Source organism: Gallinula chloropus (assembly GCF_964237585.1).
Source record: "Gallinula chloropus genome assembly, chromosome: 24".
NCBI lineage: Eukaryota > Metazoa > Chordata > Aves > Gruiformes > Rallidae > Gallinula > Gallinula chloropus.
In genome coordinates, this window is record NC_140109.1 from 674,494 (window position 1) to 692,246 (window position 17,753).

At 66.0% G+C, this 17,753-nt stretch overlaps 1 protein-coding gene across 2 annotated transcripts; it reads right to left on the bottom strand.

Moving 5' to 3' along the window:
* Nucleotides 1–753: 753 nt before the first annotated feature.
* Nucleotides 754–16,641, bottom strand: USP2 (ubiquitin specific peptidase 2). Of its 2 annotated transcripts, none has more exons than XM_084274989.1 (13): nucleotides 16,528–16,641; nucleotides 12,118–12,872; nucleotides 4,651–4,701; nucleotides 4,237–4,360; nucleotides 3,835–3,946; nucleotides 3,638–3,748; nucleotides 3,431–3,495; nucleotides 3,233–3,336; nucleotides 3,079–3,159; nucleotides 2,846–2,924; nucleotides 2,631–2,738; nucleotides 2,285–2,405; nucleotides 754–2,151 (listed from the first exon to the last, which is right to left on the bottom strand). In XM_084274989.1, the coding sequence occupies exons 2-13, from the start codon at nucleotides 12,829–12,831 to the stop codon at nucleotides 2,064–2,066; spliced, it is 1,758 nt and encodes a 585-aa protein (XP_084131115.1). In that variant the 5' UTR covers nucleotides 12,832–12,872; nucleotides 16,528–16,641; the 3' UTR covers nucleotides 754–2,063. The 2 variants fall into 2 exon arrangements, with proteins under 2 accessions (XP_084131115.1, XP_084131116.1); XM_084274990.1 differs by lacking the exon at nucleotides 16,528–16,641 and adding an exon at nucleotides 15,069–15,134.
* Between the last annotated feature and the right edge of the window lie 1,112 nt (nucleotides 16,642–17,753).

Consider the following 17,753-nt stretch of genomic DNA (forward strand, 5'->3'; position numbering starts at 1 on the left):
GGTGGCAGTGCCAGCCGCGCCTACGGGTGCTGCCCCAGCACCGGACCCCGTGGCACCCCGAGGGCCATGCCTGCCGTGCCAGAGCGCCGGCAGCCCCAGGAGACTAGCGGCCCCAGTCCCTCCCACAGGCCCCTTCCCTCTCGCCCCGCTAATCCAGCTCAGCTGAGGATGCCGAGGTCAGGCTCTGGCACGGGAACCGGCGCCTTAAAGGGGAAGGTGCGCTTGCTCTGGTCCCGTGGGAGCCGGTCCTGCTGGGAGCCCTGCTCACGGAGGTTTGCTGGATGCCTCCAGGCTCCCACCGGCACAGGGCAGCCCTAGAGGGGCTGTGTGGGGAGCCCCCTGGTCCTTTCCTCACTCCTCTCCGGTGCTGGGCACCTGAGCCCCACCTCCAGCATTCCTGCTGGTGCTTAATGCCCGTGTCTGTCCCGGCCCCTAAGCAGGGGAGAAAGGGGCCATTGTCTAGGGGCTTTGGGGGAAGAGTGTGGGTGCAGGGCCGGAGGAGGGGGAGGAGGAGGAAGGCCTCCTGCTGCCCCTGGGCACCACAGGTAGCTGGGGGAGAGGGACCTCTGCCTGCTCCCACATCTCCCTTCCCCCAGGGAGGAGCATCCAGGGCTTGGATGCTTCCAGCCCTCTGAGCCACACATGGGCAAGCTGCTCCGGCACATCCTGCGCCGTGCCTCAGTTTCCCTCCCACTATTGGAGCCACCTTCCTTTCCCTTCCCACCCAGAGACAAGCACGTGCACACAGCGCTCTGTTCAAGCTAAAATTTATTCCTGCACGAGTCTCCCTTGTTCGAGACGCTTCCCACCACCACCACCTTGCTTACACAGTAAACAAGCCACCTGCCAAGCAGCCACGCTGCCCCAGTCCCGGACCTGCCGCGGGCAGCCCCTGCCTTCTGGCCTGCCTTCCCTCCAGCCCTGCTCCGGGCTGGGAAAGGGGGGGGGTGCCCATGGTGCCCGCAGGGCCGGTGAGGGCAAAGGGTGGGTTGCTGGGTCAGGAGTAGCTGCCTTGCGGGCTGGGGCTGGGATTGTGCTGGGTCGGGCCGTCTCCCCTCCTGCTGCGCCTCAGGCTGGGCAGGATGGGGAGGAGAATAAATTAGAGATAAAGGCTACAGAGGCCACTGGCGTGTGCCAGCTGCAGGACGGAGCAGCAGAGCGAGTGGGGACACGCGTCCCTGGGCACCCAGGGGGGCTCCTGATCTCAGGGAGAGCCCCAGTTCCAGGTGTTCCCAGAAAGCCACGCTCCTCCCTTCCCCTCTCCTCCGCAGGACAGACATTCCTGTGCAACCCCAACGGCCTCCCACTCCCCTTCAATGGTTTAAGGCACCGTTGTATGAGGCGGCAGGTAAAAACCTACCCGAAGCATCTCCCTGCCACGTCCCTGGAGAGCCAGGAGGCAGCAGGGTGCTCCAGGCTGAGCAAAGTTCACTATAAATACATAGAAATGTCACAAAACATTTTCCTCCCGCCCCTGAGTCTGAAGTCAGGCTGCTCTGAGCAGCACGCGCGGGGCAGCCGGTGGGACAGAGGCAACTGAAGGGCCAGGGTCCTTTGCCTGGAGATTCGAGAGGAGGAGGCCAGGAGCAGTTCATGAATCCTCTGGGATGGCCAAGCAGCGTGCTAAAAGGCCAGGAGGGGTGAGGGAGGGTCTTCTGGGTCCACAGCTCCGGGTGCTCCCAGGGGAGCGGAGGTCCTGGGCGAGTGGCTGGGGCGGGTGGCCCCACGCCCGCAGAGTCCCTTGCTCGGTACTTTTATTACACACCAAGAAAACCAAAACCAAAAAGGAAAAAAAAAGGAAGAAACTAAACCAAACCCCAAGGTAAAAACCAACCACCAGTGAGCTGGAGATGCCTGAGCTGCCTGGGCCCTGCCCTGCTGTGGGCTGCTCTCCTCAGCTGGAGATGGGGTGTCCTTGCCTGGGGTCTGCTCCTGGTGTCCTCCAGCCTCCTGCTGCAGCCACCTCACGGGGGGAATCTCTCCTCTTCACCTCCCCCTTGCACCAAACGGCCACAAACCTGGAGGAGCCGGCTCTGAGGGGGTCCCCAGGGAGGCAGGGCTGGCTACATGCGGGAGGACGGGCTGGCCAGCTCGTAGAAGAGCAGGTAAGCATCGCTGCTGCGCACGTGGCTGGATGACATCGGGGTCACGCTGCGGGGATGGGGAGACAGGCTGTGAGCAATGGGCACGAGGCACCAAGGGGCCCCTGCTCGCCCTGGCCCCAGCCCCACAGGCACCGCGGGGCCCCTGCTCGCCCCGGCCCCAGCCCCACAGGCAGGCTCACCGGGAGTCGTTGAAGCTGTGCCACTCGCTGGAGACGGGGCTCTTGCAGTAGGCGGTGTAGTGACCCCCCATGGTGGTGCCTGAGTGGTTGGAGACGGCGTAGAGGTTGTAAACGGTGTGGTCTGTGGAGAGCAAAGGGTGGTGATGCTCAGCTGTACCAGCTGCTCTCCTGCCACCCCACAGCGTGCCCTGAGAGCTGGGGCTCCGTGGGGGGGGGGAACCGGCACACCGGGGGGCTGCAGGTCCCACCCCCTTGCTTCTGCCCATCGCCCCAGGCTGTGGCACCCCAGGGAGTAGGAGGGACCCAGCTGGGAGCCACGGGGAAGGAGGCAGAGCCCAGCACTCACTGCAGCTCTGCGAGGCGAACTCCCGCAGGTCCAGGTCCTTCAGCTGGAAGTTCACAAAGGTGGTGAGCTTGCTCGTGCGTATCCTGGCCTCTGAGAAGCGCTTTAGGTCTGGGGGGACACGTCAAGGAGCCCAGGGACAAAGAGGAACCCACAAAGCACTGCCTGCCCCCACCCCCCAGCACCCCCTTGGCCTCGTCCCTCCTCCTGAAGGATACGGAGCACCAGGATCTTGGGGAATTTCTGGATGCTGAATTTCTTTGTGCACCTCGTCCTGGCTTTGCAGCGACAACACGTCTGTGGGAGGCAAAAAGCTTGAGCAGGAGGGTGAGGACAGAGGCCCAGCCCCAGCAGGAACCGAGCCCGCAGTCCTGGCAACACAGGCAGGGAGGGAAAGGGCCCAGCCTGCCCAAAGGCAAGCCCACCTGGCCCCACACCCCACAGCCCGTACCGGCTTCTCGTCCCCATCCAGCACGTCCTCTTTGGTGAAGAGCCGCAGGCAGTCCATGAGGGTCACCTCACCATAGCTCTTCTGTGGGAACACAGAGAGGGTCAGGGACAGGGCGTGTGGGGCAGAGGGCTGGGGGTCAGCAGGGACCCCTTACCTTGGGGATGGGCAGGGACAGGTCCCAGAAGGGGTCAAAGGCTGTGGAGCAGTAGCCACACTCACTGCAGGTCAGAGAACTCTTCAGCTGCCCAACGAAGAGGTCTGGTGGGGATGGGACAAAGTAGGGTGAGACCCCCAATTCCCAGCCCAACTCCCAGCCCATCCCCTGCCCTCCTTTCCTCATGGCCCTGCTCACCACTGATGCGACTGTCCTCCCTCTCCTGGTACCTCCTCCACATCTGGCGGCTCTTCTCGTCGTCACTACAAGAGGTGGGGAGACAGAGTGGTACTGAATGTGGCCTGGGGGGTGCCTGCCCCTACAACCCAGCCCAGAGGCCGGGCTTGCAGGCAGTGAGCTTATCCACAAGGCTCATCCACTGCCTCCCCCCCAGGCAGCACTTACGGGAGGTGGTCCAGGGTGTCTGTGCTGGCCCTCGGCCGCACCAGCACGCGGTTCACCTCGCTGTGCAGCCCGTCCAGGAGGAACCGCAGGAACTCCTGTGCATCCTGCTGGCTGCAAGACACGGGGGCACAGCCAGTGAGGGGCTGGCAGGGGCTCAGCTCCCTCCTGCCAGCCCGGCACACACTCCCCTTCCTTACTTGTAGCCGACGAAGCGGGGGGCGTATCGCTGGATCTGCGTCTTGAACTCCGAGGGGCTGACGCTCTCGTTGGGGGACGAGGTCCAGAGCAGCTGAATCAGCTTTGCAAACTCTGTGGGCAGAGGGGCAGGTGAACAGCGTGGCCACAGCATCACTGTGCCCTCCAAGGCAGAGCTCAGCACCCCATTCTGGAGACCGCGTGTCCCCCTCCGTGCCCTCCGGAGAGGAGACACATCCTCCCACTGCACAGCACCCACAGCGCAGCACCTGCCCCCAAGCAAGTGCTGGCCCCTGGGTGGGGGTTCCCCGGGACACAGAGTCACCCAGGGGGGTGAGGATGTGGTGCAGGGAGCCAGGAAGCCCTGGAAGGAGTGGAGCTGGGGCCGGGTGGGCGATGGGTACCTGACATGAGCGCGGTGCGCATGCGGCTGTTGTTGTTGAGGTCCCGCAGGTACTGGTTCTGCAGGCAGTAATCCCGCAGCTCCTTGGTGTTGCTCAGGCACTGCAGGATGGAGTTCATGAAGCACTGGGGGAGGCAGAGAGAAAACCATGGCAACGGGAGGCAGAGGGAGGCAGGCAGTGGCCGGAGGGGGGGGACACCCGGGGCAGGTGGGCAGAGGATGGGGATAAAGCCAGGCAGAGCCCTTCCTCCGCCAGTACCACTGGGAGTGAGGTACAGGAACCATCAGGGCTAGGGTGTGGGTGTGGGGGACGAGATGAAGGGACGGGGGCTGCTCGATGCCCCACACTTTGTGCCCAGAGAAGCCCTTGGTGGGCGCTGGGGCTGTGCAGGCAGGTGCCTGTGGAAGCACTCACCGTATTGCCGAGGTTTCGCAAGCCAGTCAGCCCCTGCACCGCCTTGGAGCTCTGTGGAGAGAGGGAAGAGGCTGGGACAGGGTCGGGCACAGGCCGGCTCTGCCTGTGGGCAGCCCACGGTGCCACGGGCGTTCACACGGAGCAGCCCCTCCAGTGCAAGGAGAGGCCTTACCCCGCTGTGGGCGTCGTGCAGAGCCAGCACAGCAACCTCCCTCCTCACTGCCTGCACTCAGGACTGTGACCAAGGGCCCAGTGGGAAGCCACCACTGGCCCGGCCCATCCTGCCTGCCCGGCTGCTGCTCCGTGGCTCCCTGTCCTGTGACAACATGTGGGGCTCAAAGTCCTCCCTGCCCAGCAGCGCTGCTGCCCCATGCCCTGGGCTGCAGGCCAGGCCAGCCACCCCTGCTGCCCACCCCTTGCTAGCTCTGTGCAAGGCAACTGGGGGTGCACTGCCCCGTGCCTGCCTCCCAAACACAGGAGGGGCACGGTGCCCCCCTGCTGCCCACCTTGTCCACAACGGGTGTCTCCTCCAGAACCCCCCACACCAGCACTGCCCAGACTGGGGATGAAGCCCACCAGGGAAAGTGCAAGCCCAGCCCTGTGGCCATCAGCCCAGGGGATGCTGCTGTGTGCCCAGTGGTGCCCTCCCAAACTCCGGCTGGCCTGTGCTGTGGGGCCCTTCCAGGTCTCCAGGTATTTCCTGAGCATAGGCAGGGATGGGGAGCTGGGTGCTGGGGCCAGGAGGCATTGCTGATCTCTTTGCTGGTGAGACTGAGACCACAGAAGGGTCTGGGGGGAGCCAAAGTGTTCCCACCAGGACTGGGTGCTGATGGAGGCATGTTGGGGGGCCTGCTCTCAGCCCTGCAAGCGATCTTGGCGCAGAGGGGAGTGGGGAGGCAAACCTCCCCAGAGCCATGCACAGAGCAGCGTGGGGGCCCACAGGCCTTGAGGGGGTGGGGGGGAGTGTCAGACTGCTGTTCATGCCCCTCTCAACCTGACCAGGTTTTAAGGATCCTCAGGCAAACGCCCCAGCTTCCCACCCCAGCCATGAGGAGGGGGAGGAGCAGAGGAGGGGGCCCAGCAGCTCTGAAATAGCAGCAGCTGGTGTGTGTGTGGGAGGTGCTGAGCACCCAGCCCTGACAGCAGCCCAAAATAACCCAGCTCCAGTTACACGTGCTCCTTAGCGACGGTGCAGGCATCACCCACCGCAGCGGGACCGGCACCAGCAGGTCTCCCTGTGCAGGCACACAGCCCTGCCAGAGCCACCCTGTGTGAGGGGACACTGTCCCCGCACTGCCCCGCGCAGAGGGGTGGCCCCAGCTGTGGTGCTCAGCGCCAGGGGGATGGTGGGGCAGAACGCCAGGCAACCCCACTGCCTATGCCAGGCCAGGGACCCCCAGGCTGGGCGGCAGGAGGCCGGGAAGGGGTGTCAGGGATGCGGCCGGTCAGCGCAACACGGGCTGGAGGAGCTGGCCCACTCCTGTCCCCAAGCAGATGGGGCCAAGCAGGCAGCAGGGGACTTGGGGTCTGTGTCCCCACATCCTTGAAGGGGCTGAAATGCTGAAGGCTGCCTGCCCGTGTCCCCACACCTACTGCAGGGATAGTCAAGGTGCTGGGGGAGGTGGGTAGCAGCAACTCCTGGGTGCTGCCCCAGGGTGCTCCAGCCATCCCCAGGAGGACGCTGTTCATCCAGTTGTCCTGGCAGGGCAGCTCCTGCTGTGTGCCAGGAGGGACCCGAGTGTCCCACCAACATGGGTGCAAACCCCCCCCAGCCCTGGCACTGGCTCACTGCATGGCCAGGCCAGTACCTCAGCTGTGATCCCAGAGCCTGGAGCAACACCTGGGGAGGGCTGGGGCTGGCGCAGGGGAAGGGGATGTCCAGGTTCCCCCCCACACCATAGCACCAGCCTGTGTGCACTGAGGGTTTCCACCCCCCCCCTGTTTTTCTCTCCCTTGGGTGACTCAACTCCAGCTAATCCCCCTCGCCCGTGTGGGGCTCTATCTAGGACACGGCGCAGCTCAGAGGCGGCGAAGGAGCGCTGGCTCACGCGGTGGCGGCTGGGGAGCCCCGAGGCTGCACTGCAGGAGGGGGGCAGGGGATGGGGGGCAGGGGACAGGATCCTGCCCCGTGCGGGTCGGCATGCCGGGCGCCTGCTGGGGCAGCAGGAAAGCCGGAGCAGCCCGACTTACGTAAGTGCCCAGACCCTGCCCTCCCTGTCCTTTGCCTCTGCCGTCCCCGCAGGGGGAGATGTGCCCCGGCGCTGTGGCTCCAGGGACAGCCGGCTCGCTCTGGTGACCCCGCCAAGGGGCTGGCGTGGCCTGGAGACCCTGCCTCGCGCTGGGCTGGCTGGGACACTGGGACCTGGCCAAGGTCACCCGCGGGGGCAGGGCCGGGAGAGCAACCCAGGTGTCCCGACACGTGCTCCCACCTGCTCCCTCCTGCAGAAGACCAGGGCACCCTGACCCCCCCCCGGACACACACCCACCCCCAAGCGCCCCGTCCTCCGGCGAAGGGGGTGCTGCAGGGTACCCCATCCTCCCAGGCAGGGGGGCAGGGGCCGCCCCCTCCCCACGCTCTCCCTTTCTCCGCCCCCCAGCCAGCGGGCAGGGGCTGGGGGCAGCTCCAGGGCTCATACCTTGGTCTTGTTGAGGACGAGCCCGACGAAGGTGGAGACCAGCAGGGACCCCGGCATGGAGCCGCGGGGCCGCAGGTCCTTGTGAAGGTCGGGGAGCGCGGGGGGCTCCTCGGGCAGCGTCACCGTGTAGGAGTCCCTCATGACGGCCCTCCCGGCGCTGCGAGATGGCGAGAGCCAGCCGCGGAGAAGGGGGATGCTACAGGGGTACCGGGCGCGCACCCCTCACCTCGGGCCGGCTGGGGCCTGGGGCACGGGGTCGGGAGCCCGGCCCCTCCCCCCCGCAGCACCGCCGCGCTCGGTGCCAGAGCCGGTGCCGGCTCTGGGGCTGACGGCACCTGAGCGGCTCTGACATCAAATGGGTGGAGAGGCGGCCGCCCGGCTCCGTGACGGGCCGGCCCCCGCCGCACCGCGTGGTACAGCCGCGCTGCGAGCCAGGGGGGCCCGCGAGGGGCGGCCGACAGCCCGGCACGGCCAGCCCAGCGACCACCCGGCCCCGGGGCCCCCGGGCAGGGCGCGGGGGGAGCCCCTCTGCAGCCCCTCCGCCCCCGGCGCACCGCGACCCTTGGCAGCGCGGAGCCCCCGCGCTCCGGGGTCCCCGGCCCCCAGCGCTGGCCCCTCGGAGCCAGGGGGGCACTTAGGGCCAGGTGGCAGCCAGAGGAGCGCCGGCTCCCAGGGCTCCCCCGCGCACCCCAGGGCTGCCTCAGAGCTCCCCAGGGCTCCCATGTGTACCCCAGAACTCCCCCATGCACCCCAGGGCTCCCCTGTGCTCCCAGCACCTGGGCTGATGGGACCAGCTCCCCAGCCCCCTGCACGCTGTGCTACCACCCTGGTGCTGGCCCAAGAGCCGGGTGGGCGCTGGGCAAAGAGCAGCTGTTCCAGCCAGGAGCCGCTCCCCAAGATTGGCACAGTAAAACTGGGACACCCCACCCCTCACAGCATGTCAGCACACAGGGTGCCTGTATCCAGAGTGGGGCTGAGTGCTCCCTGAGGGGGCTGCGGGGGTCCTGTCCTGGGCAGTGCCCCCCCTGCGAGGCCTGTGTGGGGCTCCTGGGCAGTGCTGTTTGGGGGAGCTGAGCCCTGCTCTTTGGGGCACGCGTTAGCACCGAGCTCAGAGGGTATTTCAGGACCTTGCTGCCTTCCCTGGGAAAAAATAAACCTCTCCCCAGATCCCATGTCTCCCCTCCGAGCGCTGGGTAAACTGAGGCCCTTCTGCAGCAAGGACAGATGCGGAGGCTGGCAGGGATCCCAGGTTTCTTGCATCCCCAGCTCTGCATCTCCCTTGGCTTCACCTCTCTGACCGCAGCAGGGCGAGTGGCGGAGGCTTGCGACTGCTGTGCGTGCCCAGGTGCCTTACCCGCCTGCTCAGGGAAATTTCCACGGGCACGGGAGGCAGGGAATGTGATCCAGCCGCCCTCAGAGCACCCAGAGCCTCCAGCCTTGCTGGGCTGCTGGAGGCACCAAGCAGATGCTGCTTTCCTCCCATGCCAGCCCCTACCAACACACCCCTGGCCAGAGCCAGTGGCTTGCTGCTTGAATCCTCACCGCTGCAGATGCAGCCTCCCCTTGTCCATGGAGTGAGCCTGGCACAGCGAGTGGAGGGGCTGGGGGGGGGGGGGGCAGGGAGGGAGGGAGGGAGAGAGAGAGAGACTATTTTTGGCACCAGCAAAAATATCTGAGGAGGCATCTTGCAGCGTTATTCATCCGCAGGGCCAGGGCTTTTTGCATCACAACAGGCTGCTTGGCGTAATCCCCGCTTGCGTGCGGCTCTGTACACACCCGCGGCGTGAGCGCGCCACGCGCGCAGGGACACGGCGTGCGCACGGGGTGAGCGCCCCAGTGGCCTTGCACGCACTGTGCGGGTGCCCTGCAGTGTGCTCCCACAGCCCCACAGCCCCTGCCCGGGCCCCAAGGCCACGGCACGGCTCCCCAGGGTGGGCACTGCCGTGCCAGCGCTGGGTATGCCACCCACCGCCCTGCCCCGCACCTCTGAGGGTGGCCCGGGGACCAGGGCAAGGCTGGAGAAGGAGAAGGGGAGCCCTGGCAGGGTGGCATCACTGTGAAACAGCTCCCTGCCCTCAGCTGTCCCCGCTGCAGTGGTGACCTTCTGCCACGGGCAGAGGTTGCCACAGGCCCCGGGTTGGCACAGCAGAGGTCAGGCCTGGCCGCTGGCCAGAGACGTCAGCTGCTCAGGATGCGGCTGCGGAGAGCTGCCGGCGTTTTGTGGGTGGCTCTGGCCTTCTGACCCTATGTTCACCCAGGGTGGTTAATGGGGCGGCACAGCTCCGGTCCTGCCCCCCCCTGCCAGCCTGCCCTTTCCAGGAGTCAGCGTGGCCCCGCACAGAGCCACTGCCTGCAGCTGCACGGGTTCCTTTTGCCCTGCAGCGCGGTAAACTGAGGCACGGAGCGATGGCGTGGGTAGGAACAGACGTGGGCACCCTTGCCTCTTGGCTGCAGACTCTCCCTGGGTGGCTGTCGGTGTGGTGCAGGGGCAGGAGGCGGATGGGGAAGGAGGGATGGGAGGAGGCACAGCGCCAGCCCCACCATGTCCTGGCTCTGGTGTGAGCGGGTGCTGCTGGCGCTGCCCTCGGGGTGGGTAATGGGGCAGAACCGATGGCAGCGCCAGGGCTGCAACATGTGCTCGTGTGTGGCACCCGGCGTGGCTGCGGGCACCCAGGCTGGGTTACCATGGGTGCGTTTGCTTCCCAGCTTGGGAAAGGGAGGGAAAAACCCCACAGGAATGGAAAACAGCAGCTGTGCCTCTCACAGCACCAGAGAAACCTAAGCCAGTGTCACCGATCCGGCCTCCCTGCCTGCCCGGGTACGGGTGCCCTCCCCAGCACCCCGTGCCAGCTGCCAGGCCCCGTTCACCTTTGCCACCCATCAGCCCTGGCTGGAAAGCCCCTGGCTGTATTTGGATGCACACCACGGTTTGGCAGTAGCCTAGTCCCTCCTGCCCCACGGGCACCCCACGGGCACCCCATCGGAGTGGCGTGTGGGCGCCTGGGGACTCCTGACCCATGCAGTGGTGGGGAGGGTTGTAGTCAGTGCCCACGGCTGCTGGGTCCCCCCTTGGTGCCCCCCATGTGGGAGGGGGAAGCAGGAATTCCCTTCCACAGCAGGGCTCCTCCACTAGTTCTGGCCCCCCAGCCTGGTCCCTCGCCCCAGGCAGGGTGGGAACAGAGGGTGCCACACTAGGGCAGGGTGCCCCTGGCACTGTATGTGGCACAACTGGTTCTGGGATGGAAGGGGATGGGGTGAGGGGGAAAGGGGCAGGTGAGCTGCTGGCTATGATGCTGCACCCCCTCCACTGCTCCCATGCCTGGGGGCTCAGGTGGGTGTTTAAAACCTGGGTGGGTACCCGAAAGAGAGAAGAGGGGTGCCAGCCCTGCCAGGAATGGGTCATGTTGCTCCAGAGGGACAGAGGGGAGACCTTGCCCGCTGAGGCCCAGCTGTGGTGGGCAGAAGCATCTCCCACTCCTCCCTGCCCCCCCAAAAGCCTCTGGCAGTGCCTCTCCAGCCCAAGGGCATGGGCCAGACCTCCAGGCTTTTTCCCAGGGCCTTGGGCGCAGGGAGAGATGTGGGGGCACCGGCTGGAAAGGGAAAGAACTTCCTCTCCTGTTTGCAGGGAAGCAGAAAAGACCCCCCCAGCCCTTATCCTCCAGGTTCTTTGGGGGTGACAGTGGGACAGCACCGTGGGGAAGTAAAGGGCAGGTCAGACCCTGCACCGGAGCAGAGCAGCCTCCACCGTGGGTGAATGAAGGCTGGGCTGGGAAGAGAGTGGGAGACAATGTGGGCAGAGCCTGACCACATCTTGGAAGGAAACCTGAATGGAAAATTACCGGGCTGCTCCTCTGCTCCCAAGCTGGGCTGTGTGAGCGGTGCCTGCTCCCTGCTCCCGGCCCGGGCTGCGGCTCTGGGGATGGGGCAGCACCAACCCATACCCGGGGGCACCGAGTGCCGGCCACCCCCTGTGACACTGTACAGAGCAGCCACTGCCATGGAGATACTGCTGGTTCCCAGGCTGCCACGGCCCATGCTGGGGGCTGGGGAACTGCCCCCACCCCCCGCCCCGTAAGGTGTCACCAATAGACAGCCCATGCCCGGGATTGGGCATCAAAGGGCACCAGTTAAAAACCTGACTGGCAGCTGGGCGTTGAGTCACCGTGCCAGAGCCAGCACCAGCCAAACCAGCCTTCCCAGCTGGGTGTCTCCAGTGGGGCGAGCGCCCAGCCCCATCACATCGTCACCTCTTGCCCCATCACATCATCAGCTCTCGCTGGGACCAGACAGCAGAAACCCTCTCCATCCCCACACCACAGCAGAAACCCCCTCTGTCCCCACACCACAGCAGAACCCCCCTCTGTCCCCACACCACAGCAGAAACCCCTTCCATCCCCACACCACAGCAGAACCCCTCTCTGTCCCCACACCACAGCAGAAACCCCCTCTGTCCCCACACCACAGCAGAAACCCCCTCTGTCCCCACACCGAGCCGGGGCCGGGAGGAAGAAGCGGGCGCAGCGTGTGGGGCAGAGCCAGCCCCACACGAGAGCCCCACAAGCCGTGGTCCCTGCGGTGTCTCAGGGAGGAGCACAGCCCCTGTTGGCCTGGGCACAGCTGTCCCAGCAGCTCAGTGCCAGCAAGGGCAGTGCCAGGGGTCTCTATCAGCCCTTCATGGCACCGCTGGAGAGACTGAGGCACGGGGCAACACACCGAGATTCCCAGGGAGATGGCGTGAGGGGCCTCAGGCACCCCAGCTCAGCACACGAGGGCCCCACACACCCCACCACAGCACCTCTTTGTCCCCCACCCCTCCGTGAGTGCCACGTACCGCGGGGTCCCGGGTGGGCGCGTCGCAGTCGCCATCGTTCCTCTCGCAGGGCGGGCGGGTGCCCGGGGGCGGCAGGGCAGAGTCGGGCGCATCCTGCGAGGGGCTGAGGAGGCCGGTGGGGACGCTGCCGTGGCTGCCTCTGCTCCCGTAGCTCTCCAGGTAGCCGCGGACGTAGTCGGAGCGTGCGGCGGCCTGGTAGAGGCCTTGCAGGGGGCCGAGCTGCTGGCGCCCGCGGGTGCTGAGCGGGACGGGGCTGTAGCTGCTGTCCGAGGCGTGCAGCCCCGAAAACTCCCGCGCCAGGTCGGAGTGGCTGATGGACTTGCGGCGGCTGAGAGGCGCTGTGCCGGGCAGGTAGCCTGGGGGGCTCCTGGGGGGCCCCGAGAAGGTGTAGCAGGCACCCCCGCTCAGCCTGCCGCCGGCGGGTCGGGGCTGGGCACAGAGGTACGTGGGGCTCAGGCGGATGCTGGAGTCGGGGTACAGGGGCAGCCGGCTGCTGTCGTAGCCGCTGGTTGGGGACAGCCCCGTGTGGTGGTACCGGGGGGAGGGCAGGTAGCTGGCTTTGAAGCCGATTTTGTCACTGTCCGCATAGGATGTGGCCAGGGTGGATCCATAGGAGGTGTAGGAGCTGTAGCCACTGGGCACCTTGGTGTAGGTGGTCTCAGCGTAGCGGGATGAGTCGACATACCGCTTCAGGGTGGAGGAGAGCTGGGACATGCTGAAGGCTGGGGCTCAGTGGGCTCTCCTGGAGGCATCGACTGCAAAGAGAAGATGCCAGGGATCATCTTCCATGGGCCATGGCTGCCACAACAGAGTGCCCACCACCAGCACCCACCCACTAGCTGCCTCACCTCTGCCCCAGTCCTGGCATCCCTGCCACATCCCTACCCCAGCCCTGGCATCCCTGCCAGACCACACACCCTTGGGTCTGCCGGGATGTCCCCAGTGCCTCCTCCAGATGGGAGGTGGTGGCCTTGTGACAGTCGTGATGCTTAGGCCCAGCTCTGGCTGAGATAGGCAGGCAGGATGGACACAGCCAGCACCTTCCCCCGGTTATTCTGAGCGAGTGCTGGGGCTTGGCAGGGGGCTGGCATTTCCAGCTCACTGCTCACATCCCCTTTAGCTGAGAGGGAAACTGAGGGAAGGTGGGAAAGTCAATGCAGGAGTCCTTGCCATCCATCCCTGCTCCCTGCCTGGTGCTCAGCAGCAGGACTTTGGGGCAGCCACCACCCCCAGAGACCTTGGAGGACTGTGGGGACAGCAGGGGACCCTGTCACTGCAGGGGCCTGGCCTCCCTGCCTCCCTGCCACGGCTGCACCCTGCTAGCCCCCCCAGCAGTAACTCCAGCCGGCGTGAATCCCCCGGGAAGGCGGGCGCCGTGCCCCTGCCAGCCAGGCTGCAAGGGTGGGTGGCACTTTGTCCCCACAGGCAGCTGGTGGCTTCCACCCCATGGCACCCGCAGCGGGCAGAGCACAGAGGGAACAGGGATGGAGACTCCACCGGCAGAGCCAGCCCGGAGCCTGGAGCCGGGGGAAGGCTTGCTCTCAGCACCCACGGGGGCAGGTCCCCTACCTGTCCTGAGGCTGTGGCTGGCACCGCGCTGAGCAGGACCCCAGCCGAGCTCCTCTGTCCTGGTGCTGCCGGCACTCGGCTCCCCGGGTGCCCGGCGTCCCTTCCCTGGCAGGACAGGGGCTCATGTGGCTCACAGAGTCTCCAGTCGCCCAGGAGATGACCCTGATTCAAAGGCTTTTCCCAGCACGGCCGGGGCGGGCTCTGGCCTGGTTCCAAGGCAGGAGGTGACGGAGAGGGTGCCGAGCCCAGCCCTCCTGCAGCCCCGGCCGCACACAGATTTGGGGACAGGTCCCAGCAAGAGGAGTCACCGCAGCATCACTCCCTGCCCTGCCCCTGGGAGGACCCAGGCTCCTGCACAGAGCCCAGGAGTCCCTGAGCATGCCTCCCCCTGCCTGGAGGAGCTGGCAGCACCCCTCTGCCAGTGTCACCCTGGGGATGGGAGCTACCTCGAGCCTCCTTGCTCCTTGGGTGCCTTGCAGCCAAAAGTGATCCCCATGCCGCAGCAGGAGGGAGCCGTGCATCACAGCCCCTTGGCTCCACAGAACCTTGGTGGGGCATGAGGTGGCCACAGTGTCATCTCCCCGGCTGTCCCTGCCCATCTGCCCCACCCTGACATGGAAATGCCCCATTATGCTTTTGGGAGGGGGTCATGAGCATCACCATCCAGCCACCGTGGCCTCCTGGCCAGCAGCCTGGCTTTCCAGCCAGCTGGCTGCATCCCGGGTGCTGTTGTTATTGCCTGGGGAACAACCATCCATCCCAGGCTGCAAACTGTTTACAAGCAAGAGGGAGGTGAGGCACACAGACCTGTTTGGGAACGGAGGCTGAGGGGTGAATAACCTGCTCCCAGGCCAGGACTCCACAAAAGGCCGAGCTCTTCCCAGCCAGGCTGAGGCCGCCCTTGCCAGCACTGGGAGGACCCAGGGGTGGTTCTGCCAGCTGGGATTTGACAGGCACAGTGGGATGTGGGATCCCAGCCAAGAAACTGGCACCTCCTGTGGGCTCCAGTGCGACTGAGCCCCTTGGCTCCCAGGGATCACACTGCTGGCTGCCTGCCTCGCTGGGGCACGGGGCAGCCTGGCACAGGGACCCTCTCTGGTCTGCCCCTGCTCCCCACCTCAAACCAGCGATGCCCATGTCCTGCCACTGCGCTGTGCCAGCACCAGCTGCGGCTCCTGTTGAGCACCTCTGTCCCCAGAGCCACTGATTTGGGATCAGGAGGGCAGCAGGTGCTTTCCAGCAGGAGAACAGGTCTCCACAAGGCAGCACATGCCCTGGGGGATGCAGGGGAGCTGATGGAGCGATGTGGAGCCCGGGAGTGGGCACCTGCCCTCCCAGACACAGCAGCTAACCCACTGGCATTGAGGGAAGAGAGGTCTTACCATGGAGGACTGCTGCATCTGCTAGGACTGCCTGCTGCGCTGTGGAGTGCCCATGTCACATCAGAATAGACCCCAGGGCTGCGGGAGAGCAGAGCGTGCCAGGAGCCAGAGGAGCTGAGGAGGTGTGAGAAAGCCCCGGTTCCTCCCATCCCTTCCCGGCCCGCCTGGCCCCTCCCCACCTATAATCCTGCTGAGCTTTCCTGCTGCCTGGCAAAGCCCTGGGGCTGGTATGGCTGAGTCAGGCCTCTTGCACCCGCATCACCCTCCCGGGCTGTCAGGGGAAGCTGAGGCACAGGAATGTCCGGTCTGTCACCACAGGGCCAGGCACTGCGGAGGCTCCCCGGGAGCCCTGGCCTGGCCTCCCTCCGTTCCTGAAGCCCAAGGCTGGGAGGCAAACCCTTCACCCTGGAAGCCGAGCAGCAGTTAGTGCTCCTTCCCGGGCAGCTGTCCCCGTCCGAGCGCGGCCCGGGGGCAGCTGTCGCCCGGGGAGCCGCGGAGCCCCCGGGCAGGCTCAGCTTACACAGCACGGGCTCCAGCCGAGGCGTGAGCTGCTTCTCGCTTACGCAGGCACAGGGCTGCGTGTCCCGTGTTCCCGGAGACACAATGTCCCAGCCCGGAGGTTACGTGGGAACTCACAGCCCTCTGGAATGGCGGCAGAGCAGGGAGCCTGTGTCAAGCACCCTGCCAGCTCCAGACTGCCAGGGGTCTGAGGCAGAGGGGCTCTGTGCCCGCCTGACAGTGACAGAGGGGTGGGACAGCCTCCTGCCTGTTCCCCGGGGTAGGAATCCCTCAGGGTATCCACATTTCCCTCGAGGAAGGGTGGCCCTGAGCAGCCCTGGCGAGAATGTCCTCGGTCTGCAGGGAGAGACCCCCGGGTGCTGCTCACAGTGCTCCTCAGCTCTGCTCCAGACCTGGGGGTGAAGCTGCCCTGGCTACCGCTGCCCCCCCTGCCCCCGTTCCCCTTGCACACCCCAGAGTGATGGGACCCACACAAGGTCACGCGTGCAGCTTGGGGCCAGCCCAGCCAGAGCCCTTCCCCTACCAACCATTGGGTCTGAGAACCCTCCAAACTCATACCACATGTGCTAGCCAGGAGTCATTGCCCTGGACTCCCTCTACGCTGCTGACACACAGCCACCCGGCTGCAGAACCTGCTAGTCACAGCTGCTGGGCCACCCCTCAGGCAGTAACACCCCAAACCCATGGGCAACCTTGACGTAAGACCCAGGGCACGTTATTGCTCTGGGGGGGGAAAAAGAAGGGACCCCAGGGAAGTGCCTGGGCTCTGCCCACGCTGCGGGGGACGAGGAGGCTGGTTTGCTGGCAGAGAGCTGCCAGGTTTCATGTGCGAGCTCTGAATCCGCTCTCTGGAGATGGACAGACCCCAGACCTCTCCCCTGAGCAAGTCCTGCCGCCCCCTCCCAAAGGCCGAGGTCCCCACGGCACCCCCTGTACTCACCTGCACGCGGGGCGGTGGGCTGGTCGGGGGCACGGGGCTGCCACAGCCGTGGGTCATGGGCTGCTGCCCATGGGCCTGAGCACGGGGACCGATCCTGCCCCGGGGGCCGCTTCCTGTGGGGCCGGAGCAGAGGCGGAGCGATGCCCAGGGGCCAGCAGCACCAGGGACCCTTGCTGGGAACCCGACACCCCGGGGCTCAGCTCCTGCACCCTGCAGTGGCCCGAGGGGGCCGAACTGGAGGGCTGTGGGGCCTGGTGAAAAACGCCAGGGCAGAAATTCAGGGCTCAGGTTACCGCCTAGATAAATATAGTGTCTTTATCTGACCTCACAGGGCGCTGAAAGGCTCCTCTTGCATTCCAGCTTCGGGGGAGGCTTAAAGGGGACGTGAACCCCGGGGCGGCTGGTGGCCCGTGGTGACGGGGTGTTGGGAGGGGAGAGAGGGGAGGGGAGGCAGGGGAGGGGAGGCAGGGGAGCCTGCAGGGATGAGGAAGGGTGACTGAGTGTGGGGAGGGTGAGGAGGGAGATGGAAGCCCCAGAGGGAGAGGATGAACAGAGGGTTAGGAAGGGGAATGGGGTGGGACACACCTTGTGTGGGGGTCAGGGAGGCAGAAAGAAGGGGTGCCCTGGCTGGAGGTCTGGAGAAGAGCATCAGAGGGAGGGAAGGAGGTGGTCTGGGGCAAGTCAAGAGCTCCCCCTATGCCTGCAGCAAAGGTGGGCACAAGGCAGCTGGTGTGATGGTGAGGGGACAGGGGCACCCACCTCTTGTGACTCCTCAGAGACACTGAGGCACCCACCCAGTACCGCTCCCCCCACCCCCCCTCCCCAATGCCTGACCCGCCCAGGGCAGCCAAGCACCTGGCCGGCTGTGACTCAACGAGCACCTGCTGAGGGTAATTAGGAGGGGTACAATTATGGAGGCATTTTCTTCCCTCTGCCTGGTCCCAGCCCTGAAACCAGGAGGCTGCACGAGAGACGCACCTGGGTGTCACCCTGCCAGGCCGCTGTGGGGTCACCAGCAGTGCTTGGGGGTGGCAGGGCCCTGTTCCCAAAGCTGAGGGGCAGCACAGGCATGGGATGGGGCAAAGGGGCCTCGGCACAGGGCCCCACGCTCTGGGTGGGCAGGAGGGAGGTGTGTCCCCCCCCCCCACCCAGGAAAGGCAGGTCTTGTGTCTCCTGCTTCTCTCCCGCAGGGCTCAGGCAGCTGGAGGTGAGGGGTACGGGGGGGG

What these genes read in the sequence shown, in the direction of transcription:
- USP2 (XM_084274989.1), bottom strand. Translation starts at nt 12,831, where the DNA reads ATGTCCCAGCTCTCCTCCACCCTGAAGCGGTATGTCGACTCATCCCGC. An exon ending in GGAGGACAGTCGCATCAGTG is followed by an intron (nt 3,337 to 3,430) that starts GTGAGCAGGGCC and finishes CATCCCCACCAG; the next exon opens with ACCTCTTCGTTGGGCAGCTG. An exon ending in CCCCAAGATCCTGGTGCTCC is followed by an intron (nt 2,739 to 2,845) that starts GTATCCTTCAGG and finishes GTGTCCCCCCAG; the next exon opens with ACCTAAAGCGCTTCTCAGAG.